We start from the raw sequence: 26,549 nt of genomic DNA, 5'->3' as shown, positions 1-26,549 counted from the left end.
AAATAGTACTATTTACATGGTGCGTTGTTGATTATAGAAGGAATCTATGTCCTAATTATTTAGGTTGATGATGTCCCCTTGAGGAGCTCATAAGGATTATCATGTAAACCCTGCAGGTGGACTTAGTCCGATATGATAATAAAGTTGAGTGGTACTACTCTTGGAATCAGATGTTAATTAATTAAGTTGTCAGTAACTCATTTAATTAATGGACATACGATATCTTAAACACAGGGAGATTAACACACTCATGATAAGAAGGAGCCCATATTGTAATATGGGATTGGTGCGGTAGTTCAATAATAACCCTTTAGTGGTATGGATTATTATTGATGGACTTGGGTTGGGTGTTCGGGCCGAACACAGGAAGCCCAATCCCATCAGGAGGCCTAAACCAATTCCTCCTCTAGGTCGTTGTTGTAGCCTCTATATAAAGCCTCGCATCCACCAACCATAACTTGGTTTGGTTTAATTGGATTTGGTTTAACTTGGTTTAATTTAACTTAACTTGGTTTGGTTTAACTTAACTTGATTTGATTTAACTTAACTTGGTTTGGTTTAACTTAACTTGGTTTGGTTTAACTTGGTTATAGAAAGAGAGATTTTTTTCTAAACAGAATTTGGTTATAGAAAGAGAGATTTTTTCTAAATAGAATTCTGTTATTTTTATTTCTTTGTAACCGACGGCAAGCCTATAAAAAGAAGTAGGTGGTGGGTCATAAAACCTAATTTTCTAATTCTTCACAATCCTCTTCTCTCCTTGTGCCTAGCGCCCCTCTTCCTTTGCTAGGGTCGGCACCCCTCCTCACCTTGCTAGGGCCTCCCTTTCCTCACCTTGCAAGGGCCTCCCCCCTCCTCTCCTTGCTTAGGGTTGGCACCCCCTTTCCTCTCCTAGCTAGGGTCGGCGCCTCTTCCTAGCAATCCATTGGTGGCCGACGGCTTGAAGAAGAGGAAGAAGATTAGAAGGTGCCCCATCTTAGAGCCTCCTTTTGTAGCCGACGGTTTGGAAACCGAGAAGAGAAGGAGTGTGGCGTTGTCTTGGTAGATCGTCGCCCACATGACGTCCAAGAAGAGGAGAGATCAAGAGGTCTTTAGCTACAAATAAAAGGTACAACTAGTTCTTTAATTCCGCTGTATATCTAGTTTTGTTTTCTTTGTATCATTTTTGGAATACCAACACAAGAGACCAGCGATCTTGTAGTTCGATCAAGGTGTGCTTTGATCATTCAAGAACTTGCTTGATTGATCAAACACATGTTTGATCGAACATGAGGGTTGCCAGAAAAAGTTCTATTCTTGTACAATTTTTTTGTATAGAGAAATTGAAATAGAACGGAATTCCAGCGCCTTCAAGTGGTATCAGAGCAAGTTTTCTGGTTCTGTGTGATTTGTTTTCGGTTAAATTATGCACTGCTCATACATAAGTTTAGGCCGGATAATAGTAGGATGTGTAAGAAAGATTAACTCTGTGGTTACAGGCGTCCTAAGTCCAACTATTATGACTTTTGTGTGTTTGTGTGTGATTTGAACCCTCGGGCATATCAAGGTTGTTTGTGTGTACATGATTGTAATAATTAAATACGGCCGATTTTGTATTATTATTATTTTTTACATTCTATTCGATCTAGATTACATGTAAATTCCTTTGTAGAATATAGGATCAATAAATGTAAATTTTTATTTTTTTTGATACGGCTTGTATCCTTGCTATGCGTGGTGCTATTTTGAGGATCGGAGGTGCGGCGGAGAAAGAAGCGAGATAGACACGACGACTTGATCCATTGGCGGCACCTTAGAGGGCATTGATCCATTAGCGGCATCTTGGAGGACAACGTTGGATGAGGCCATAATAGTTGGATTTTTTTTTTATATTGATTGCCTTTATATGCTGTTTTATTTGTTGTGATGTGTGCTATGATGTGTGTGCATGTTAAAATTCCTTAATTTAAATAAGTAAGTAGGAGAGAGATTATTTAAATAAATTCCACGGTCTCCATTACTAGTTTGTAAGTGATGCATTCAAACTTGAGTGTTGGCTTTAAGTGCCTTCCTCCATATCGGATGAGTTTGTTTGCGGGTCACTAGATCAAACTTCCTCTATGGATGATTATAGAAAATTATTTAGGTTTGTGTGATCTTCTCCATCTGAAGGGGCACAATCCTAATTAATGGACTAAGTATCAAGTAATGGTATATACTTAGAAACATTTAATAATATCCTCCCCATCGGAGTCACTGCTATTATTTGTGTGGCCAAAGATGAACCAACTATTAATTTTATTTGTCATAAAGTTAGGTTGACAAGATAATAAAATTAATGGGTAAAACCTCCTCTTACAAATGTTTGAATTAGTATACGTCCACACTATCGTGGCATACGAAATTCATGGTGTTTTAAGGTGTTGGTGAATTTAAATTATATTGTTTGAGGAATCAATATTATTTTAAATTCTAAAGTTTTGACCATTTTATTTTGTGACTCTCAGGATTTCAAAATGGCTTTCAATCCTCTTGCTGTTATTTTAAAAGAAAATAAGCTTACTGGTCCAAATTATATTGATTGGAAATGAAACTTGGACATTATCTTAACTACTGAATAATACAAGTTCATACTTCTTGAGGTCTATCTTAGCATGCCTGATAAGGATTCTAGTGAAGAGGAGATAGAGAGACATAGGAAATGGGTCAAGACAGATGAGATGGTGTGGTGTTACATTTTGGCTTCTATGTCAAATGTGCTGCAACATCAGCATCAGGCCCTACCCACTGCCTATGACATGATGCTCAATTTCAAGGAACTCTTCGGACACTAGAATCGGGCTGTTAGGTAGGAGAATAATAAAGGTGTATCTTATTCATTAGTTGTTGAAACATGTTTAGCAGTGTTATCTACCGGTATCTGGTGTGTAGATATGACATCTAATGATCATGTCTGTAATTCATTGCAGGGGTTCCAGGAAACTCGACGACTACATAAAGGGGAAATCACCGTCTACATGAGCAATGCTACGAGAGTGGCGGCTGTTGCAGTGGGAGATACGTTGATGCAGGAAACATCCGACAATCGAACCTATGTTTTGATTATGTTAAAGGGTTCAAAGTTAAGATGTTTTGTTATCTGATATGTTGAATGAGCTTTGTAGGAAAGTCCTAAGGTTTCTTAGGCAAAAGTCCTAGCTGCGGTTAGGCAAGCGAAAAACCCTAGGGGGCGGTAACCCTAGGTCTTTGGGGGTGGTAACTCTAGGCGGAAAGTCATGGCGGGTCGGAGCTTCAGGCAAAAATCCTAGGGGGTGGTAACCCTAGGTTGAAATCCTGGTGTCGCGAACTAGGTGGAAGTCTGAACGGGTCATGGACCAGACATCCAGCATGAAGACAGGAAGCATCAGACACTGAGCAAAAGCCCAGGCGGTCTGGAGGACCGAACTGGCAAAAGGTAACTTCTCCTGAGTGGAGTAGGTGAGGACGCGTTCCTAGGAAGTGGGAACAGTAGGCGTCGGTTCGACCTAGGATTTCCGAAAGGAAATTCGAAGTCAGAATTGGATAGTCCGAAGGCTGTCAACTTATATATTATATGTTCTAACTCTGTTTTGCAGGAGACTAATATTTATGTGCAAGGTTAGAATCGATCGGGATCGGTCGACCGAACGTCTTGATCGATCGACCTAACCTCTAAGCAGCAACATCAGATTTCCAGACTATAGACCGGGTTCGACCAGGGGATCAGTCGACTAAACCTTGGGATCAGTCGACCGATCCAAGGATAGGAGTTGACAAGATCGAAGCGGAGCGAGCGGATCTGATGAGGAGGAGATCATCTGATCGGTCGATCGAACGTGGGGATCGGTCGACCGATCCACTTCAGGTCAAACCTGATCCCAAGTTTCGAGGACCTGGATCAATCTTGCGGAGCCTATAAAAGGAGCCTCGAGAAGCAACTTCGGACATGAATTCGAACAGAACAACTTGTGCTCTTGTACACTGCTCTGAACGCCTCAACTGCGCTTTGCTACTCCGACAACTGATGACCATTCTCTTCATCTTTTGTATTGTTGGTACAATAGTTCTCTACTTCAGCACTTGTATTTTAAAGGTGTAAAAGATTTACAAATTGATAGTGATTGCCCACCGTAAGCGATCAACGATCGCGGGCCTTGGAGTGGGAGTCGCCCAAGGCTCCGAACCAAGTAAATCTTGGTGTCTTTATTCTTTGTCTTGCTTGTTTTCTTATTCCACTGTGCATTTACTCGTTACAAATCCGAAATGCGTGAAAGCCATGAGTGCTATTCACCCCCCTCTAGTGCTTCTCGATCGAAAAATTGGTATCAGAGCGGGGTAGCCTCGATTTGGTGCAACCACCAATCAAGCACTTTTTTGTGGTGTTTTTTAAGCTTTTCGGAGTCGATCGAAATCGGTATTCTTGCCGTCTTCCGATCTAGTTTTCTTTCGTAATCAGATTTGTCTCGAGGTTGGTGCAACACCACTCAAGATCGCGTAATATTCTTTTAAACTGCACTACTAATCTAGGATTAAGTCCTGGGTCAAGTTTTTTTTTTATTTTCCGTGTGTGAGAGATATTCATTTTTCAAATGGCCCATCAAGAAGGCTACAGTACAGTCCGCTCGCCACTCTTTTCCAGCGAGGACTTTAGCTATTGGAAGAATAAGATGGAATAGCACCTCAAGACACAAGTCGAGATGTGGATCATTATCTAGGCCGGTCTCGAGCTTCCACGTGACAGAATTGGAGAATTAGTCTCATGCATCAACTGGGATGCTAGCATAATGAAGAAAGTTGAAGCTGATGCCAAAGCAACCTGTATGCTACAATACGGGTTATCAAAAGAAGAACTGAATAGAGTTGGACCCTTCTCAAGTGCTAAAGAGTTGTGGAAAAAATTGATCGAGCTGCACGAGGGCACCTCCGACACTAAGGTAAGAAAGTGTGATTTAATTTTAAACAAATTATATAACATAAAGATGCAGGAAGGAGAGACGGCGAGCCAACTTCACGCGTGCATCCAAGACCTGCTGAACGGGCTTCACGCAATCGACTAGAGAATAGAAAACCACGACGTAATAAGGTACGCGCTTAACACTTTTCCTTAGGAACACTTTGTGGGCATCCATGGTTGATGCTTACAAAGTTTCCAAGGATTTATCTTTAATTAAACTAGATGAACTTTTTTCCAAATTTGAATTGCATGAACAGACTAATGCACGTCCAGTCAAGAAGGGTATTTCCTTGATTGCAGGTACAAGCAGAACTCGGGAAGCTAAAACAAAGCACAAAACCAAACCCGAATCCAAAGATGAGTCGGAATCAGAAAATGACGACAAGGTGATTTCCGAGCTAGTAAGGCTTGTACGAAAGATATGCAGAAAGAAAAAGGCGACTCAAACAATCACGAAAGTCAAGAATGGAGTCACCTCCTATGGTTGTAACCAGAAGGGGCACTACAAACCAGATTGTCCAAATCAGAAGCAACGAAGAAAGAAGGCGTTAAAGGCAACTTGGTCCGAGTCATCAGATGAATCCAAGACCGATGAAGAAGAACCGAGGAGCTTCCTCGGTTTAACAGTGCAAGCATACATTGCTGAAACTGAGTCTGATTCAGAATCCGAGAGCGAATCAGAAACTGAGTCTGAGTGAAGCCACGGATCTGTATCCGTTTCCGAAGGACCTAACCCCGCTATAAGTTCTCTACTCGCCGAGACTAAATTAGACGATTTACAAAAATTAACTCCTTATTTGTTAAAGAAATTGGATAAATCCAACGTCTAAGTCAAGTCACTCCAAAAGGAGGTAAAACCCTTAAGGAAGCGACTAAATCAAATTCTTTGACTCAACCAGTTCAAATTGGAAGTTCAACTCAAGTCCAACAACTTGAGGAAGAAAATTCTAATTTGAAAACTCAAGTTAGAGAACTCAAGGACACGTTGGAACAATTCACCTTGGATTCCAAGAATCTTGATCTGATTCTTGGAAAACAGCGAGCGTGTACAACAAAACCGGACTTGGATTTAAAACTAAAAGAAAGTACAAATCATATTTATCCCTAGTTAATAGAAATAGTAGAAAGATAGTCCAAGCATGAGTACCTAAGTCCAACTTGGTCAATCAAGTTGGACTTGGCCAATATTGGGTCCCCAAGGATCAAGTACATTACCTTGATAGACCATATCGAGACTATGATCCAGGGGGAGCCAATAGAAAAACTATCTTAATAAATAGATAAAATTGCTTGATGCTTGTTTATTTTTTCTTGTAATAAGCATGCTTAGATTAGGATAGTTTAAGGACCTAGGCGTAATTCACACTTGTTTAGTTAAACCTAGGGGTTTCAAAAGGAAAATTAAATATATATTTTCTTTGAAAGACTCTGTCTAGAAGTGGTGGATGATCTTATACCCAAGAAGGCCTAGTGTCTTGACACAGCCTAGGAGCCAATCCTTGAAATGTGTATTTAATTGACTAATTGAAAACCTAAGTTTAACTCAAATATAAATTAATCCTTAGAAAAAATCTAACTTAAAGATAACCATCTCACAAAACTACTTAAGATTCCCTGATTGATAACTTAAAAACGGGTGAGATGGATCTAGAATGGATTTAGTTAAATTAATCAACTTAATTAAATTAACTTAATCAAATTTATTTAACTGAATTAAAAATCTTTTAAAAACTATTCTAAAACCTTTTAAAATCTTTTAAAAATATTTTAAAAATTATTTTAAAAACCTTTTAAAACCTTTTAAAAATTCTTTAAAAAATCATTTAAAAATTACTTTATTTTAAAATCCTTTGAAAAAATCTTTAAAAAATCCTTTAAAAATTACTTTAAAAATTATTTTAAAATATTTTTAAAATTCTTTAAAAAAATCATTTAAAAATTACTTTAAAAAATTATTTTAAAATCATTTTAAAAATTCTTTAAAAATCATTTAAATATTACTTTAAAAATTATTTTAAAATACTTTAAAAAATTCTTTTAAAATCATTTAAAAATTACTTTAAAATTATTTTTATTTTAAAAATTCTTTAAAAACTATTTTAAAATCCTTTTCTTTTAAATCTTTTAAATTATATTTCAAAATATCAAATGATATTGTTTTATTCAATATCTTAAATAATAATTATTTTCAAATCATAAAAATTTCAATTTTCAAAATCATTATCTACAAAACTATAATTTTCAAATCATAGTTAAAAATCATTATTTATAAAATTATAATTTAAAAATCTTATTTAAATTTCAAAATTATTAAATTTTTAATTATCTTCAAAATTTGGCTAAGTTTCTTTGAAAAATCAAAATACTTTTGAAAATGTTATGTTATTCAAGTCAAGTTTTTTTTTTAAAAAAAAGTACTTAACTATGCTTTTATGAAAAATCCCACTAAGCTAAGTACTTAACTAAGTTTTCTCAAAATCAATTATTTTCAAAACAAAAAATTTAGCTAAGTTCTACCCTTCAGGGGGAGCTTAGATTTAAATAAAATATTCTTCTATTTTTTCTCTCTACTTATTCTTTTTGAGTTATGTCAAAGGGGGACAGAAAAGTCAAAGTTAAGTAAGGGGGGATATAAGATTTTTTTTTTTAGCATAAGGAAGTTTGTTTTACTTCATTACATTTATTCTTATGCTTAAAATTCCTTATATTCTAGTCATATTCTTACTTAACTTTGAACCGTGTTGTCATAATAAAAAAGGCGGAGATTGTTGGTGTAGGAAGATTCGACGATCGAACCTATGTTTTGATTATGTCAAATGGTTCAAAGTTAAGGTGTTTTGTTATCTGATATGTTGAATAAGCTTTGCAAGAAAGTCCTAAGGTTTCTTAGGTAAAAGCCCAACTGCGGTTAGGCAAGTGGAAAATCATAGGGGGTGGTAACCCTAGGTCCTAGGGGGTGGTAACCCTAGGTCCTAGGTGGTGGTAACCCTAGGTGGAAAGTCTTGGTGGGTCGAAGCTTCGGGCAAAAATCCTAGGGGGTGGTAACCCTAGGTTGAAATCCTGGTATCGCGAACTAGGTGGAAGTATGGACGGGTCATGGACCGGACGTCCAGCATGAAGACCAGAAGCATCGGACGCTGAGCAAAAGTTAGTCGGTCTGGAGGACCGAACTGGAAAAAGGTAACTTCTCCTAAGTGGAGTAGGTGAGGACGCGTTCTCCGGAAGTGGGAACAGTAGGCGTCGGTTTGACCTAGGGTTTCCGGAAGGAAATCCAAAATTAGAACCGGACAGTCCGAAGGCTGTCAACTTATATATTATATGTTCTAACTCTGTTTTGCAGGTGACTAACATTTGTGTGCAAGGTTAGAATAGACCGGGATCGGTCGACCTAACCTCCAAGCAACAACATCAGATTTCCAGACTGCAGACCGAGTTCGACCTGGGGATCGGTCGACTGAACCTTGGGATCGGTCGACCTATCCAAGGATAGGAGTTAACCAGATCGAAGCGGAGCGAGTGGATCGGATGAGGAGGAGATCATCTAATCGGTCGACCGAACGTGGGGATCGGTTGACCGATCCGCTTTGGGTCAAACATGATCTCGAGTTTCGAGGATCTAATTCAGTCTTGCAAAGCCTATAAAAGGAGCCTCGAGAAGCAGCTTCGGACATGAACTCAAACAGAACAACTTGTTCCCTTGTACGCTGGTCTGAATGCCTCAACTGCGCTTTGCTACTCTGACAACTGACGACTATTCTCTTCATCTTTTGTATTGTCGATATAATAGTTCTTTACTTCAGCACTTGTATTTTAAAGGTGTAAAAGATTTACAGATTGATAGTGATTGCCCACTGAAAGCGATCAACGATCACGAGCCTTGGGTAGGAGTCGCCCAAGGCTCTGAACCAAGTAAATCTTGGTGTCTTTATTCTTTGTCTTGTTTGTTTTCTTATTCCACTGTCCATTTACTCATTACGAATCCGAAATGCGTGAAAGGCACGAGCGCTATTCACCCCTCCTCTAGCGCTTCTCGATCCAACAAGATGTTTATTTATCTTTTGATGGGAATTAAACTTTGATTTTAAAAAATTGTCTTTACGTACCATATTTTAGAAAGAACTTGATTTCAGTTTCTAAATTATTTATGGATGGATATTCTATTTCTTTTGATGATAAAGTGGTTGCCAAGAAATAGGGTGATTATCTGTTCTGGTACATTGGTTGGTAATTTGTATAATCTTAATCCAATAACTCTAATGATGCAATAAATGAAAATTAATAACACATCTTCTAATTCTAATATGAGAAAGAAACCTTCGGAAATGAACCAAACATATCTTTGGCATCTAAGGTTGGGTCATATTAACTTGAGTAGGATTCAAAAGTTAATAGCCGATGGACCTTTGGGTTCATTGGTAGTGGAAAACTTTTCGACCTGTGAGGAAGGAAAAATGACCAAGAGTCCGAGTGCTTTGATAAGTTTAAAGAGTACAAGGCTGATATGGAGAAACGTTATGGTAAAAGTATCAAGACACTACGGTCTGATCGTGGTGGCGAGTAGCTCTTAGGAGAGTTTAGGAGTTACTTATCAAAGGCCAGGATTCAATCCCAACTATCTGCACCTGGTACACCCTAACAAAATGGTGTGGTATAACAAAGGAATAAGACTCTTATGGAAATTGTTAGATCAATTATGAGTTATTTAGAATTACCAAATTCGTTTTGAGGATATGCTCTGGAAATGACGGCGTACATTCTGAACCTGGTACCTTCTAAGTCAGTACCCTCTACTCCCATAAAATTATGGAATGAGTGTAAGCCTAGTTTGAAACATATTCGGATTTAGGGTAATCCAGCACATGTGCTGAACGGAGATGCTGATAAGTTGAAATCACGTACAGAAGTTCACTTGTTCATGGGATATCCTAGAGGAAGGAAAGGTGGTTTGTTTTATAGTCTTAAAGATCAGAAGATTATTGTTAGCACCAGTGCTCGATTTTAGAAGAGGATTATGTAATGAACCATAAGCCTATGAGTAAAATTATTCTTGAGGAAATAAGAGAGGATGCTTCCACTTTAGTACTAACGGTACAAGAATAGATACCGATACCACAAGTAACTGCAACACGTATCATAAATGATGCACAATTATAGGTAGTGCCTCGTCGTAGTGGGAGGGTTGTTAGGCAACCTGATAGATTCATGTTTTTGAGAGAGTCTTCAAACTTGATCCCTGGTGAACATGAAGCTGGTCCCTAGACATATGATGAAGCACTCCAAGATAAAGATGCAACATCTTGGCAAAGTGTGATGAACTCTGAAATAGAATCTATGCATTCTAATCAGGTCTAGGAGCATGTAGAACTACCAAATGGTGTAAAAGCCATTAGATATAAATGAGTCTACAAAAGGAAATAGGAATAGACGGGAAGGTGGAAACCTTTAAAGCGAGGCTTGTTACGAAGGGATATACTCAGAAAGAGGGAATCTGTAACGCCCGCCCCTCCTGCTAGTAGGGTACGGGGTTACATACTTAACCATTTCTATTTGCGGAAGCATATATGCATATTAAAATTTCTTTCGAAAATAAAACACTTAAGAATATCTTGAAGTCATACGAACAATAACATAACACACTTAGTCCATGTTAACATAACCAAATAACTTAAGCAGGTCTTTATTTGCCTTAGCCGAGCCACCACCACACACATCTCCTTGCCTCTCCTGCAGCTCCCTTAGGTCATCCATTCTTTGCCCTTATCTGTGGTACAAGGAAAGTAAGCTATAAGCACACAGGCTTAGTAAGATCCTTTCCTACTCACAAAATCCATATATCAATGCATAAACACATAAGCATACAACCATAAAAATATGATCATCTAACATCATAAGGGCATAGCATGTCATATCATAAATCATAAGGAACATCATGCTATATCATATCATAAATCAAAATATCATAAGAGCATAGCATGCCATCTCGTAAATCATATCATATCAGCTCATAAATAACATCATGCTATATCATATCATAAATCCAAATATCATAAGAGCATAGCATGTCATATCGTAAATCATATCATATCAGCTCATAAATAACATCATGCTATATCATATCATAAATCATCATGTCCTATAAATCATAAATCATATCATGCAAGATGTCTTTTAAAACATATGTCATGTCATATGCAAGATGTTTTAAAACATAGCATATAGTACTTGAACATAAAATCATCATGAGGGCCCGGCTTGTACCACATACATACATAAATGCGCGCAATCCCTAGGACAGGGTAGCTAGCCCCGAACCTACTAGGGATCTAGGTCCGTTCATAGTCCGTCGACCTAGGGGCGTACTAAGGAGCTCATCCCTTTACTAGACCCGTTCATAGTCCATCGGCCTAGGGGCGCTTATGGAGCCCACCCTTGGTACAAGCCATACAAAGTAAAATATCATATCATGGTTCACATCTTATCTTATCATATCATGGGGAGTAAAGCATGCATATTTGGGCACATAGCACATGCATGGATCATAAACATACATAATGAGCATGTCATTTGTCATATCATAAAGCATGCATATTTGGACACACAGCGCATGCATGGATCATAAGCATACATAATGAACATGTCATTTATCATATCATAAAACATGCATATTTGGGCACACATCACATGCATGGATCATAAGCATACATAATGAACATGTCATTTATCATATCATAAAACATGCATAATTGGGCACAAAGCACATGCATGGATCATAAGCATACATAATGAACATGTCATCTATCATATCATAAAACATGCATCTTTGGGCACATAGCACATCATAAAAGGCACAATCATGCATAGCATCAGTAAATAACATTTCCTAATTCATAACACATCATGTGAGGCATATCTACACTTTTAAACTCATAATGGCCGAACCACTCATAAGGAGAAAACCAAGCTATAGGCAACATGCAAGTGTGAACACCTAGCTAAATTCATATCATATTATCAAGAGGTATATGAGCATGCTAGGTTAACTTTTTAGCTTCTCTAAACCCTAATTTGGTTCTTGGCCGAAACATACATGAAGAGAAGGTAAGTTTTTTTTAACAACATGTAAACATAAACACCTAGCTAAATGCATATCATATCATCAAGAGGTACATGAGCATGCTAGGTTAACTTTTTAGCTTTTCTAAGCCATAGTTTGGTTCTTGGCCGAACCTTACATGAAGGGAAATTAAGCTTTAAACAACATGTAAACATAAACACCTAGCTAAATTCATATCATATTATCAAGAGATACATGAGCATGCTAGGTTAACTTTTTAGCTTCTCTAAGCCCTAGTTTAGTTCTTGGCCGAAACATACATGAAGGGAAAACTAGGTTTTAAATCAACATATAAGCATAATCACCTAACTAAATTCATATCATATTATTAAGAGATACATGAGCATGCTAGGTTAACTTTTTAGCTTCTCTAAGCCCTAGTTTTGTTCTTGGCCGAAACATACATGAAGGGAAAAGCTAACTTTAAGCAACATTCAAGCATAAGAAAAACCAACCCAATCCATTAACATAGCATACATATCATAAGGATGTAGTAAACATGGTTAGTTTAGGTCTTAAGCTTTCCTAGGTCCTTCGTCTATACTTGGCCGAAAGTTCATGTTTAAAAATCTAGGTTTTAAGTCAACATACAACATTAGAACATTAACTAGCTTCTTATACTAGGGTACTTATCATAAGAACATAATGAACATGCTTTATTTAGATCTTGATCTGTTGGTGCAGCGGAGGCCGGCAAGAGAGGGGTGAATTGCTGAAAACACAAAATAAAAATACCCTCCTCGGATTTCAACTCAGAAATAAATGCAGCAATAGTAATATAAAACAGTAAAAGAAAGACACAGAAGAATTAACCTGGTTACAACCAAGGAGGTTGTTAATCCAGGGCAGTAGAAAAAGCGCAGTAAAAAAAATCTCCTTTGCTGAAGGCGGAGAAGACTTTTACACTTTCAAAAGCTCAGAACTATTGCTAGGAAACACTACAGATTGAATGCTTGAGTTATTGTTGAATTCCTAGCTCCAGGGGCCTTTTTATAGCTCCTGGAAAGTCTATCCCGAGGGTCCAAGGCGCCTCTAACAAGGTTTAAGGCGCCTCCAGCTCGGTCAGCGGATAAAACTTTATTCGCGCGTAGAACAGTCACTTTGACTGGTTGAAGGCGCCTTCAAGATGGAGGCACCTCCAGTCAGGTTGGAGGCGCCTCCAAGCTGGCAGCTCAGCTCCTTTGACTTCGTTTCCAGCTTGTTGCGACTTCCGATGCTCCGATCTTTTGGGTGATTGTGGCCAACCGAAATAGGGCTCACCCGAACTCAATTTCCGGCCTTCTCCTCGAGCAGCCTTCCGTCTCTGCTTAACGTCCCTCGAACGCCACGCACGCTCTTCACGCCCACCGGAGTACTCTTCCGCAGCTCTCTAGTCCTTCGGACGCACCGAGCCCGTCGGCTCCCTTCCCGTGTCGTTCTTCTCGCTAGCTGCGTCTTCCGCTCGACTTCCTGTGTTCCTAAGCTCCTGCACACTCAGACACAGGGATCAAACACAGCAGGACCTAACCAACTTGGTTGATCACATCAAAACTACCACGGGGTCCAACATGATCTACCCAAATCTTTCTTTTTATTTTATACTTGGCCGAAAGTTCCAACTTGTGACCCTAGGTTTTAAGCATTCTACTCCTATGTAAAAACAAAAGCAACTTGTACCACAGGTGAGGGGATACTTACATCCTTTCGCTTGTGGTTTTTCTTAAGGAAAGATACTCTAGGTGAAGAGGAAGAAGAGAGCTTCTTCTTCTAGCACTCCCTTTGATTTCTCTTGCTTGGAAGGGGTAGACCTTGAAGGCTCTTTCTTGTAAATTAGTTTTCTTAGAGAGGAACCTTAGCTTAGCTTTTGGAAATGAGGATAGGGAGAGCTTTTGGTTTCGGTGGAGAATGAAGAAGGAGAGGGAAGGAGGAAGAAGAAGAAAGGATTAATCACTTGTCTTTTCTTCTTTCCATCCTATTTATTTCCTATGTAATGAACATACCTTCATTCATCCCCCTTAGCCCTCCTATTTTCTTCACTCTTTTAATTCCACGAAAATAGAGAGAAGGAGGTGTTGGAGTGTATACTGAAAGCCTAAGCTTTTGTAAACATTTGTCTTGAATAAAGAATCACATTTGGTCAAATTATCTACATTTGTTTGTAGTTGTTCAATTAATTTATATTGTAGATAACATAGCATGTGGTGTCATATGCAGAAGATAATGTTATCAGTACCTTATAAATTATAAACAGTAGCTCACGACCAAAATGGAAAGGAACAAACCATTAGAAGGTCGTAGTGTAATTAGGTATCAGTTTATCTTGACTGTATAATTACACTAGTACACTTAGAGTGTATTGAGTAGGACCATTTGAGGTCATTTCTTTTATACTGATTTTATAAAGAAACAAAGACCTCGGTTATTATGGAAGTGTGTGCTCTTAATCCTAATGTAATAACAAGCACATATATTTGATATTTATTTCTTTAGTTTATCAATGGGTGAGATTTAGTTCGATGAATCAATAAGCCCGATAAGTTGGGAAATGGTATCACTTATAGTGTGTGTTGTTGATTATAGAAGGAAACTGTGTCCTAGAGATACTAGGTTGAGAATGTCCCCAAGAGGAGCTCATAAGGATTGTCATATTAAACCCTGCAGGTGGACTTAGTCCGACATGACAATAAGGTTGAGTGGTACTACTCTTGGACTAAGATATTAATTAAATGAGTTGTCAGTAACTCACTTAATTAGTGGACATTCGATATCTTAAACACAGGGAGACTAACACACTCATAATAAGAAGGAGCCCAAAAATGTAATTTGGGATTGGTGCGGTAGTTCAATAATAGTTCTCTAGTAGAATGAATTATTATTGATAAAATTAAGTTGTGTGTTCGGGGCGAACACGGGATGCTTAATTTTATCGGGAGACCAAAACCAATTCCTTCTCTCGGTCCCTATCGTAGACTCTTATTTATAGAGTTCTATACCCACCTATACCCACCTTCTATACCCACCCAATAGGGGCCGGCCAAGCTAGCTTGGGAACAAGCTAGGGCCGGCCTAGGTATAAGATTGGGTGGCCGGCCCTAGCTTGAACCCAAGCTAGTAGGGCCGGCCAAATTAAATTAAAAAAGAAATTTAATTTTAATTTTTATTATGTGGAAGATATAATTTATTAAAGAGAATTAAAATTAAAATATCTCTCTTGTAAAAGATCTACAAAAGATTAAAGAAAGAGATTAGATATCTTTCCTTATTTGTAGATTGGTGAGATATTTTATTTTCTCTTTAAAAATTATTCACATATTGTAAAATTAAAATTATAGAAATTTCCATTTTATCAACCATGAAGAGATTTGAAGAGAAATTTTATTTTTTAAAATTTCCGGAAACAAATTAGGAAGTTTTAATTGTTGATTGAAACTTGTCCAATTTTGTTTTCATTGATGTGGCCGGCCACTTGATTTTAATTGGGGAAATTTTATTTTATTTTTCTCAATTAAATCATGTCAAGGAAATTAAGGAAATTTTATTGTAATTAAATTTCCTAATTTGCCTAGGCCAAGGAATATAAAAGAAGGGGTGAGGGTGCCTTCAAGAGACACAACATCTATTATTTCTCTCCCTCTTTTGTTCCTTGGTGTGGCCGGCCATCCTCTCCTTCTCTTCCTCTTGTGGTGGCTGAACCTCTCTCTTCCCCTTGGAGCTCTTGTGGTGGCCGGATACTACTTGGAGAAGAAGAAGAAGAAGGAGAGAAAGCTAGCATCTCTTGGAGCTTGGTTAGTATTTTGGTTTTTCTCCTTGGTGAAGTTTTCCTTTGTGGCCGAACCTTGCTTGGAGGAGAAGAAGGTGGTTGGTGGTTTCTCATCTCGGTAGATCGTTGCCCACACAACGTCCGAGGTTAGAAGAGGAATACGGTAGAAGATCAAGAGGTTTTTCTACAAGGTATAACTAGTAATTTTTATTTCCGCATCATGCTAGTTATTTATGGAAATAATACCAAATACAAGAGGCTTACGTTCTAGAATTTCGAATATGTTTTTTTCGATGCTGTGTTCTTTTGTTTTTTCTTTTCCTTGTGATTTGATTGTTCTCTTTGGTTAACCTAAAGTTATTTTAGGAAATTAAATATTAGCTTTCTATAAAAAGTTTTGTCTAGTCGGTGGTGGTTGCTCCCATATCCAAGAAGGTCATGTGCCACGCCACGTCAGTACTGGGAACCAATTATGGAAATTAATATTTAATGGAATTAATAACTTAAGGAGACTTGGGTCGAACGTGTAAAGTTCCGCAGGAGATCCAAGTCAAAACCTAAAAGAACAAATAGATTAAGTTTTGGATCAAACGTGTTAAGTTCCACAGGCGATCCAAAATTTAATTTAAAAGAACACATGGTAGCTAGGAAAAGGTTCAGACCTGTGTACAAAATTTTTGTACAGTGGAACCTATAGGTTTTCCGAGTAGCAACCAACAATTGGTATCAGAGCTAGGGTTTTGCCTCTGTGTATTTGGTATTAGTTTAATTATGCACATGTCATACATAATTTAGGCAGGTTAATAGTAGGATGTGCTAACTTTGTGGATGCAGGATCCAACTATTATGGCTTTTAGTTATTATGTGTGTGATTGGACCCTTGGACATGTCAAGGGCATTTATATGTGTGTGCATGATTGTATTAAAATACAGCAGGAGCTGTATTTAGTTTTATTAGGATTTTATTTTTGATCTAGATACATGTACATTCCTTTTATGGAATATAGGATCAAAAATGTAAAATTCTATTTATGTCGCGGATCAAATCTTGCAAAGCGTGGAACCTTCCAAGGACCAGAGGCGCAACGGAACTAGGAGCAAGATGGATGCGACAGCTAGACCTGGTGGCGGTGGCCAAATATGGCAGCAGCTTGGGATGACAACACACGGAGGACAACTAGAGATAAAAGCCATAATAGTTGAAAATTAGATTTTCTATTTATTGCTTTTATATTGTGCTGTGTGTATGTGTTAGTTTACATGCTTAGTAGGCTAGCATAGTTAAAATTCCTCATTTATAAATAACTAAGTGGGAGAGGGATTTTTAAATAAATCCCATGGTCTCCATTACTGGTTTGTAAGTGATGCAAACAAGCTTGCGCGTTGGCTCTGAGTGCCTTCCTCCATAACGGATGAGCTTGTTTGTGGATCACTAGAACAGACTTCCATTTTTGGATGACTATAGGAAGTTAATTAAGAGCGTGTGATCTTCCCCAACGGAAGGGGCATAATCTTATTAATGAACTTAGTGTCAAGTAATGGTATACACTTAGACACATCTAATAGTATCCTCCCCATCGGAGTCACTACTATTATTTGTGTGACCAAAAGACACCAACTATTAATTTTATTTGTCAAAAAGTTAGGTTGACAAGATAATAAAATTAATGGGATAAAACCCTCTTTTTACAAATGTTGAATTTGTATACGTCCACACTAACGTGGCATACAAAATTCACGGTGTTTTGAGGTGTTGGTTAATTTAAAATAGTATCGTTTGAGGAATCAATATTATTCTAAATTTAGAGTTCTGACCAAAAGTTATTTGTGATTCTTAGGATGTCTTTCAACCCACTGTCCATCATACTTCAACAGAATAGACTTACTGGACCAAACTACATAGATTGGAAAAGAAACCTGGACATTGTTCTTACTGCTGAAAGCTATAAATATGTACTGACTGAGCAATGCCCTGATGCACCTACTGGTGAATCTACCCAAGAGGAGATTGAATATCATAGGAAATGGGTAAAAGCAGATGAGATGGCACGGTGTTACATTTTGGCTTCAATGTCAAATGTATTGCAACATCAGCATCAAAATTTACCAACAGCATATGATATTATGAACAATCTCAAGGAACTCTTTGGTTATCAGGATAGGGCTTCTAGGCAAGAAGCCATGAGAAAGATAATGACAGCCACCATGCAAGAGGGTACTCCTGTAAGGGATCATATCCTAAAGATGATGACTTATCTGAACGAGATATAAATCCTTGGAGGAGAAATTGATGGGGAAACCCAGGTCGATATGATCCTCCAAACGCTACCTAGAAGTTTTGAGCAGTTTCGCCTGAACTATAATATGAATAAGAGGATTTATTCATTAGCAGAACTACTGACAGAACTTCAAGCAGCAGAAGGATTATTTCGTCACAATGCTCAAATTCACTATGCTGAAAATGGTTCTACTTCTAAACCGAAAGGAAAGAAGAAGAAGAAACAAGCTAGTTCAGCAAAGAAAGTGAATAAATCTCAGAGTACGGGATTTAAAGCTGGAATGAAGAAGCCGAAGGGCAAGTGCTTCATCTGTAAGCAGGGAAGGCGGACTGTCCTCGTAGGAACCAAAACAAAGGTATATCTCATACTCTAGTTGTTGAAACATGTTTAGCGGTGTTATCTACCAGCACCTGGTGTGTAGATACGGGAGCCACTGATCATGTCTGCAATTCCTTGCAGGGGTTCCAGGAAACCCGACGACTATCTGAAGGAGAAATTACCGTCTACATGGGCAATGCTACTAAGGTGGCAGCTGTTGCAGTGGGAGACATCTACTTATCTTTTAGTAGAAATAGAAATTTGATTTTAAGAAATTGTCTTTATGTACCCAGTTTTAGAAAGAATTTAATTTCAGTTTCTAAACTGTTTTTAGATGGATATTCAGTTTCTTTCAGTAACGATGTAGTTATTAAAAGAAATAAAGTGATTATCTGTTCTGGTGCATTAGTTGGCAATTTGTATACTTTAAATCCAATTTCTTCCACAAAGCAAAACATGGAAATTTATAACTCATCTTCTAACTCTAATAAGAGAAAAGAACCTTCGGAGATGAACCAAGCATATCTTTGGCATCTAAGGCTTGGTCATATTAACTTAAGTAGGATTCAGAGGCTTATAGCCGATGGACTTTTGAGTTCATTTGAGTTGGAAAATTTTCCAACTTGTGAATCTTGCTGAAGGTAAAATGACCAAGAGACCGTTCAAGGCCAAGGGTATAGAGCCAAAGAAGTGTTAGAATTGGTTCATTCGATTTGTGTGGTCCTATGTCCATCCGTGCAAGAGGAGGTTTTGAATATTTTGTCTCTTTCATGGACGATTATTCAAGATATGGATACATTTACCTAATGCGCCAAGTCCAAGTGCTTTGATAAGTTCAAAGAATACAAGGCGATGTGGAGAAACGACTAGGTAAAAGTATCAAAACACTACGACGATCGTGGTGGCGAATACCTCTTAGGAGAGTTTAGGAATTACTTATCGAAGGCCGGGATTCAATCCCAATTGTTCGCACTGGAACACCCCAGCAGAATGGTGTAGCGTAACGAAGGAATAGGACTCTTATGGAGATGGTTAGATCAATGATGAGTTATTCGATTACCAAATTCGTTTTGGGGATATCTGGAAACAGCAGTGACGTTCCGAACTTAGTACCTTCTAAATCAGTTTCTTCTACTCCCATAGAATTATGGAATGGGCCCAGCCTAAGACATATTCGGATTTGGGGTAGTCCACCACATGTGCTGAAACCAGATGCTGATAAGTTAGAATCCCGTACAGAAGTTCGCGTGTTTGTAGGATATCCCAAAGGAACGAAAGGTGGTTTATTTTATAGTCCTAAAGACCAGAAGGTCATTGTTAGCACCAATGCCCAGTTTTTAGAAGAAGACTATATAATGGATCACAAGCCCAGTAGCAAAGTTGTTTTAGAAGAACTTAGAGAGGACATGTCTACTTCAGTACCAACAGTACAAGATGAAGTACCACAAGAGACTGCAACACGTGTCACACATGGTACACAACCACAGACAGTGTCTCGTCGTAGTGGGAGGGTTGTAAGGCAGCCTGAAAGATTCATATTTTTGGGAGAGTCTTCGGACTTGATCCCCGGTAAACATGAACCTGATCCACAAACATACGACGAATCACTCCAAGATATAGATGCAGCATCTTGGCAAAAGGCAATGAATTCTGAAATAGAGTCTATGTACTCTAATAAAGTCTGGGAGCTTGTAGAACCACCTGATGGTGTAAAAGCCGTTGGATGCAAGTGGATCTACAAAAGGAAAAGAGGGACAGACGGGAAGGTAGAGACCTTCAAAGCTAGGCTTGTTGCGAAAGGGTACACTCAGAAAGAGGGAATCGATTATGAGGAGACCTTTTCACCGGTAGCCATGCTTAAGTCTATCCGGATACTCTTATCCATTGCTGCTCATATGGATTATGAGATTTGGCAAATGGATGTCAAGACAGCTTTCCTTAATGGAAGTCTTGAAGAGAACATCCATATGAAGCAACCAGAAGGGTTCATTGAAAAAGGCAAAGAGCATCTAGTGTGCAAGCTCAATCGGTCCATTTATGGACTGAAGCAAGCTTCAAGGTCTTGGAACATCTGGTTTAATGAAGTAATCCAGTCGTATGGATTTATTCAGTGTCCGGATGAGTCTTGTGTATACAAGAAGTGTAACGGAAACGTGGTGGTATTTCTTGTACTATACGTAGATGATATTTTGTTAATTGACAACAATGTCAAGGTATTATCAGACGTAAGGGTATGGTTGTCCAAACAATTTGATATGAAGGACTTAGGAGAGTGTGCACACATTCTTGGGATCAAAGTGATAAGGGATCGCAAGAAAAGAATGTTGTGTCTGTCCCAAGCTTCATATATAGATACAATCCTTGCTCGTTTTAGTATGCAGGATTCCAAGAAAGGTTTCTTACCTTTTAGGCATGGAATAGCTCTATCTAAAGAGATGTCTCCGAAGACATCAAAGGAGATAGAAGACATGAAAGCAGTTCCTTATGCTTCGGCTGTAGGAAGCCTTATGTATGCAATGCTATGTACGAGACCTGATATTTGTTTTGCCGTGGGCATGGTCAGCAGATATCAGAGTAACCCTGGACAAGGACATTGGACTGCGGTAAAGCATATATTAAAGTACCTGAGAAGGACTAGAGATTATATGCTAATTTACCAAGCAGACGATTTAATCCCTGTTTTTGATTTCCAATCAGATAGGGACAATAGTAAGTCTACATCAGGCTATGTGTTTACTTTAGGAGGTGGAGCCATTTCATGCAGGAGTGTTAAGCAGAAATGCGTATCGGACTCAACCATGGAAGCTGAGTATGTAGCAGCCTCCGAGGCAGCTAAAGAAGCAGTATGGCTCAGGAACTTTCTAATGGACTTAGATGTGATTCCTGGTTTGCCCAAAATTATCACAATTTTTTGTGATAATAGCGGTGCAGTTGCAAACTCGAAGGAACCACGAGCTCATAAGGCAAGTAAACATATAGAGCGCAAGTACCACCTGATACGAGATATCGTGAAGCGAGGAGAAGTTGTCATCGCCAAGATTGCATCAGCGGATAACCTGGCAGATCCTTTCACTAAGGCCCTTCCGGCGAAAGCTTTTGATCGGCATGTGGAGGGAATGAGAATCAGATGTATGGTAGAAGATATAGCAGCTTAGTCATTAGTATAAGTGGGAGATTGTTGGAGTGTATACTGAAAGCCTAAGCTTTTGTAAACATTTGTCTTGAATAAAGAATCACATTTGGTCATATTATCTATATTTGTTTGTAGTTGTTCAATTAATTTATATTGTAGATAACATAGCATGTGGTGTCATATGCAGAAGATAATGTTATCAGTACCTTATAAATTATAAACAGTAGCTCACGACCAAAATGGAAAGGAACAAACCATTAGAAGGTCGTAGTGTAATTAGGTATCAGTTTATCTTGACTGTATAATTACACTAGTACACTTAGAGTGTATTGAGTAGGACCATTTGAGGTCGTTTCTTTTATACTGATTTTATAAAGAAACAAAGACCTCGGTTATTATGGAAGTGTGTGCTCTTAATCCTAATATAATAACAAGCACATATATTTGATATTTATTTCTTTAGTTTATCAATGGGTGAGATTTAGTTCGATGAATCAATAAGCCCGATAAGTTGGGAAATGGTATCACTTATAGTGTGTGTTGTTGATTATAGAAGGAAACTGTGTCCTAGAGATACTAGGTTGAGAATGTCCCCAAGAGGAGCTCATAAGGATTGTCATGTTAAACCCTACAGGTGGACTTAGTCCGACATGACAATAAGGTTGAGTGGTACTACTCTTGGACTAAGATATTAATTAAATGAGTTGTCAGTAACTCACTTAATTAGTGGACATTCGATATCTTAAACACAGGGAGACTAACACACTCATAATAAGAAGGAGCCCAAAAATGTAATTTGGGATTGGCGCGGTAGTTCAATAATAGTTCTCTAGTGGAATGAATTATTATTGATAAAATTAAGTTGTGTGTTCGGGGGCGAACACGGGATGCTTAATTTTATCGGGAGACCAAAACCAATTCCTTCTCTCGGTCCCTATCGTAGCCTCTTATTTATAGAGTTCTATACCCACCTATACCCACCTTCTATACCCACCCAATAGGGGCCGGCCAAGCTAGCTTGGGAACAAGCTAGGCCGACCTAGGTATAAGATTGGGTGGCCGGCCCTAGCTTGAACCCAAGCTAGTAGGGCCGGCCAAATTAAATTAAAAAAGAAATTTAATTTTAATTTTTATTATGTGGAAGATATAATTTATTAAAGAGAATTAAAATTAAAATATCTCTCTTGTAAAAGATCTACAAAAGATTAAAGAAAGAGATTAGATATCTTTCCTTATTTGTAGATTGGTGAGATATTTATTTTCTCTTTAAAAATTATTCACATATTGTAAAATTAAAATTATAGAAATTTCCTTTTTATCAACCATGAAGAGATTTGAAGAGAAATTTTATTTTTTAAAATTTCCGGAAACAAATTAGGAAGTTCTAATTGTTGATTGAAACTTGTCCAATTTTGTTTTCATTGATGTGGCCGGCCACTTGATTTTAATTGGGGAAATTTTATTTTATTTTTCTCAATTAAATCATGTCAAGGAAATTAAGAAAATTTTATTGTAATTAAATTTCCTAATTTGCCTAGGCCAAGGAATATAAAAGAAGGGGTGAGGGTGCCTTCAAGAGACACAACATCTATTATTTCTCTCCCTCTTTTGTTCCTTGGTGTGGCCGGCCATCCTCTCCTTCTCTTCCTCTTGTGGTGGCTGAACCTCTCTCTTCCCCTTGGAGCTCTTGTGGTGGCCGGATACTACTTGGAGAAGAAGAAGAAGAAGGAGAGAAAGCTAGCATCTCTTGGAGCTTGGTTAGTATTTTGGTTTTTCTCCTTGGTGGAGTTTTTCCTTTGTGGCCGAACCTTGCTTGGAGGAGAAGAAGGTGGTTGGTGGTTTCTCATCTCGGTAGATCGTTGCCCACACAACGTCCGAGGTTAGAAGAGGAATACGGTAGAAGATCAAGAGGTTTTTCTACAAGGTATAACTAGTAATTTTTATTTCCGCATCATGCTAGTTATTTATGGAAATAATACCAAATACAAGAGGCTTACGTTCTAGAATTTCGAATATGTTTTTTTCGATGCTGTGTTCTTTTGTTTTTTCTTTTCCTTGTGATTTGATTGTTCTCTTTGGTTAACCTAAAGTTATTTTAGGAAATTAAATATTAGCTTTCTATAAAAGGTTTTGTCTAGTCGGTGGTGGTTGCTCCCATATCCAAGAAGGTCATGTGCCTCGCCACGTCAGTACTGGGAACCAATTATGGAAATTAATATTTAATGGAATTAATAACTTAAGGAGACTTGGGTCGAACGTGTAAAGTTCCGCAGGAGATCCAAGTCAAAACCTAAAAGAACAAATAGATTAAGTTTTGGATCAAACGTGTTAAGTTCCGCAGGCGATCCAAAATTTAACTTAAAAGAACACATGGTAGCTAGGAAAAGGTTCAGACCTGTGTACAAAATTTTTGTACAGTGGAACCTATAGGTTTTCCGAGTAGCAACCAACAGGAGGGAAGCAAGCAACTTGTCTTTTGCTTGCTTCTTTTCTTAACCAAGAGGAAGAGAAAGTAAGCTACTTGGTTTTCTCTTGTTCCTTTACTTAACCATCCTCTCACCTTTAACTAATATTTCTATTCTTTTCTATTCACATATCATTCATTACTCTAGTGGTTCTATGCACCAATTTAACTCTATCATTTGTGGGAGATTCAAGGTTCAATCCTTGACCTCACCTCTTTTTATTTTGGTTTCTATTTTTCCATTTTTCTCTTTCTTTCCTTTTATTCTTCTATTTTAAAGAAAAATACTCCTAGGTATAGCTTAGCATTTCGTGGGTGTTACAGAATCGATTATGAGAAAACTTTTTCGCTAGTAGCCATGTTTAAGTCTATCCAGATTCTTTTATCTATTGCTACTCATATGGATTATGAGGTTTGGCAAATGGATGTCAAGACAGCTTTTGTTAACGAAAGTCTTGAAGAAAACATCTATATGAAGCAACCAGAGGGATTCATTTCGAAGGGAAAAGAGCATTTTGTATGTAAGCTCAATCGGTCCATTTATGGACTGAAGCAAGCTTCGAGATCTTGGCACATCTAGTTTGATGAAGTGATCCAGTCTTATGGATTCATTCAGTATCCGGATGAGTCTTGTGTATACGAGAAAAGTGATGAAAATGTGGTGATATTTCTTGTACTATACGTAAATGATATTTTACTCATTAGCAACAATATCAAAGTGTTGTCAAACGTAAGGGTATGGATGCCCAAGTAGTTTGATATGAAGGACTTGGGAGAATGTGGACATATTCTTGCGATCAAAGTAATAAGGGATCATAAGAAAATGATGTTGTGCTTATCCCAAGCTCGTTTTAGCATGCAAAACTCCAAGAAAGGTTTTCTACCTTTTCGGCATGGAGTACCTTTATCTAAAGAGATGTGTCCTAAAACATCAAAGGAGATAGAGGAGATGAAGGTAGTTCCTTATGCTTCGGCTATAGGAAGCCTAATGTATACGATGCTATGTACGAGACCGTATATCTATTTTACCGTGGGCATGGTTAGAAGATATCAAAGTAACCCAGGACCGGGACATTGGACTGCCGTAAAGCATATATTAAAGTACCTGAAAGGACTAGAGATTATATGCTGGTTTACTAGGCAGATGATTTGCTCCCCGTGGGATACACGGATTCAGACTTCCAATCAGATAGGGACAACAGTAAATCAACCTCGGAGTTTGTGTTTACTTTGGGAGGTGGAGCCATAGCATGGAGGAGTGTTAAGAAAAAATACGTTTCAGACTCCACCATGGAAGCTGAGTATGTGGCAGCCTCTGAGGTAGCCAAAGAAGCTGTATGGCTTAGAAACTTCTTGATGGACTTAGATGTGATTCCTGGTTTGTCCAAAGTTATCACAATTTATTGTGACAACAGTGGTGCAGTAGCAAACTCGAAGGAACCATGAGCCCATAAGGCAAGTAAACATATTGAGCGTAAGTACCACCTGATACGAGACATCATAAAACGAGGAGAGATTATTGTTGCCAAGATTACATCAGCAGATAACCTGGCAGATCCTTTCACTAAGGCCTTTCCGGCGAGAACTTTTGATAGGCATGTTGAAGGGATGAGAATCATATGTATGGCAGCATTTATGGCAACATAGTCTTTTAATATAAGTGGGAGATTGTTGGGATGCATACTATAATCCTAGCTTTTGTATGAACATCTGTTTTGAAATATTTTGAAATGAGAATCACTTTGGTCAAATGTCTGCATTTTATATTTGCATATATGTCAATGTAGTTGTCTATTTAATTTATATTGTAGATAACATGGTGGGTGGTGCCACACAGAATATCATGTTATCGGTTCTTTATCAATTATAGATAGTAGCTCACAACCAAGATGGATTGGGACAAACCATTGGAACGGTTGTAGTGTAATTTGATATTAGTTTGTCTTGACTATAAAATTACACTAGTACACTATGCGTGTATTGAATAGGACTGTTTGAGGTTGTTCGATTTGTACTAACTACGTAAAAGAACAGAACCTTTGTTATTATGGATGTGCATCCTCTTAATCCCTATATAATAACAAGCACGTATACTTAGTATTTATTTCTTTAACATATCAATGGGCGAGATTTATTCGTTAAATCAATAGGCCCGATGAGTTGGGAAATAGTACTATTTATATGGTGCGTTGTTGATGATAGAAGGAATTTGTGTCCTAATTATTTAGGTTGATGATGTCCCCTTGAGGAGCTCATAAGGATTATCATGTAAACCCTACAGGTGGACTTAGTCTGACATGATAATAAAGTTGAGTGGTACTACTCTTGAAATCAAATGTTAATTAATTGAGCTATCAGTAACTCATTTAATTAACGGACATATGATATCTTAAACACGGGGAGATTAACACACTCATGTTAAGAAGGAGCCCATATTGTAATATGAGATTGGTACGGTAGTTCAATAATAACACTTTAGTGGTATGAGTTATTATTGATAGACTTGGGTTGGGTGTTCGGGCCAAACACAGGAAGCCCAAGCCCATAAGGA

General features: G+C 38.0%; 1 protein-coding gene across 1 annotated transcript in view; it reads left to right on the top strand.

Annotated features, from left to right (window-relative positions):
- The window catches only part of LOC122029208, a 34,307-nt gene extending 26,012 nt beyond the window's left edge, over positions 1–8,295 (top strand). The window contains exons 2-3 of the mRNA XM_042588147.1: positions 5,209–5,639; positions 8,292–8,295. Coding sequence (XP_042444081.1) covers positions 5,209–5,639; positions 8,292–8,295 — 435 coding nt within the window. The remainder of the gene's footprint in view (positions 1–5,208; positions 5,640–8,291) is intronic.
- Positions 8,296–26,549: the final 18,254 nt, after the last annotated feature.

This window comes from Zingiber officinale, chromosome 10B (assembly GCF_018446385.1).
Source record: "Zingiber officinale cultivar Zhangliang chromosome 10B, Zo_v1.1, whole genome shotgun sequence".
Lineage (NCBI taxonomy): Eukaryota > Viridiplantae > Streptophyta > Magnoliopsida > Zingiberales > Zingiberaceae > Zingiber > Zingiber officinale.
The sequence above is the reverse complement of the archived record's forward strand: the minus strand, read 5'-3'. Positions and strand labels throughout refer to the sequence as shown.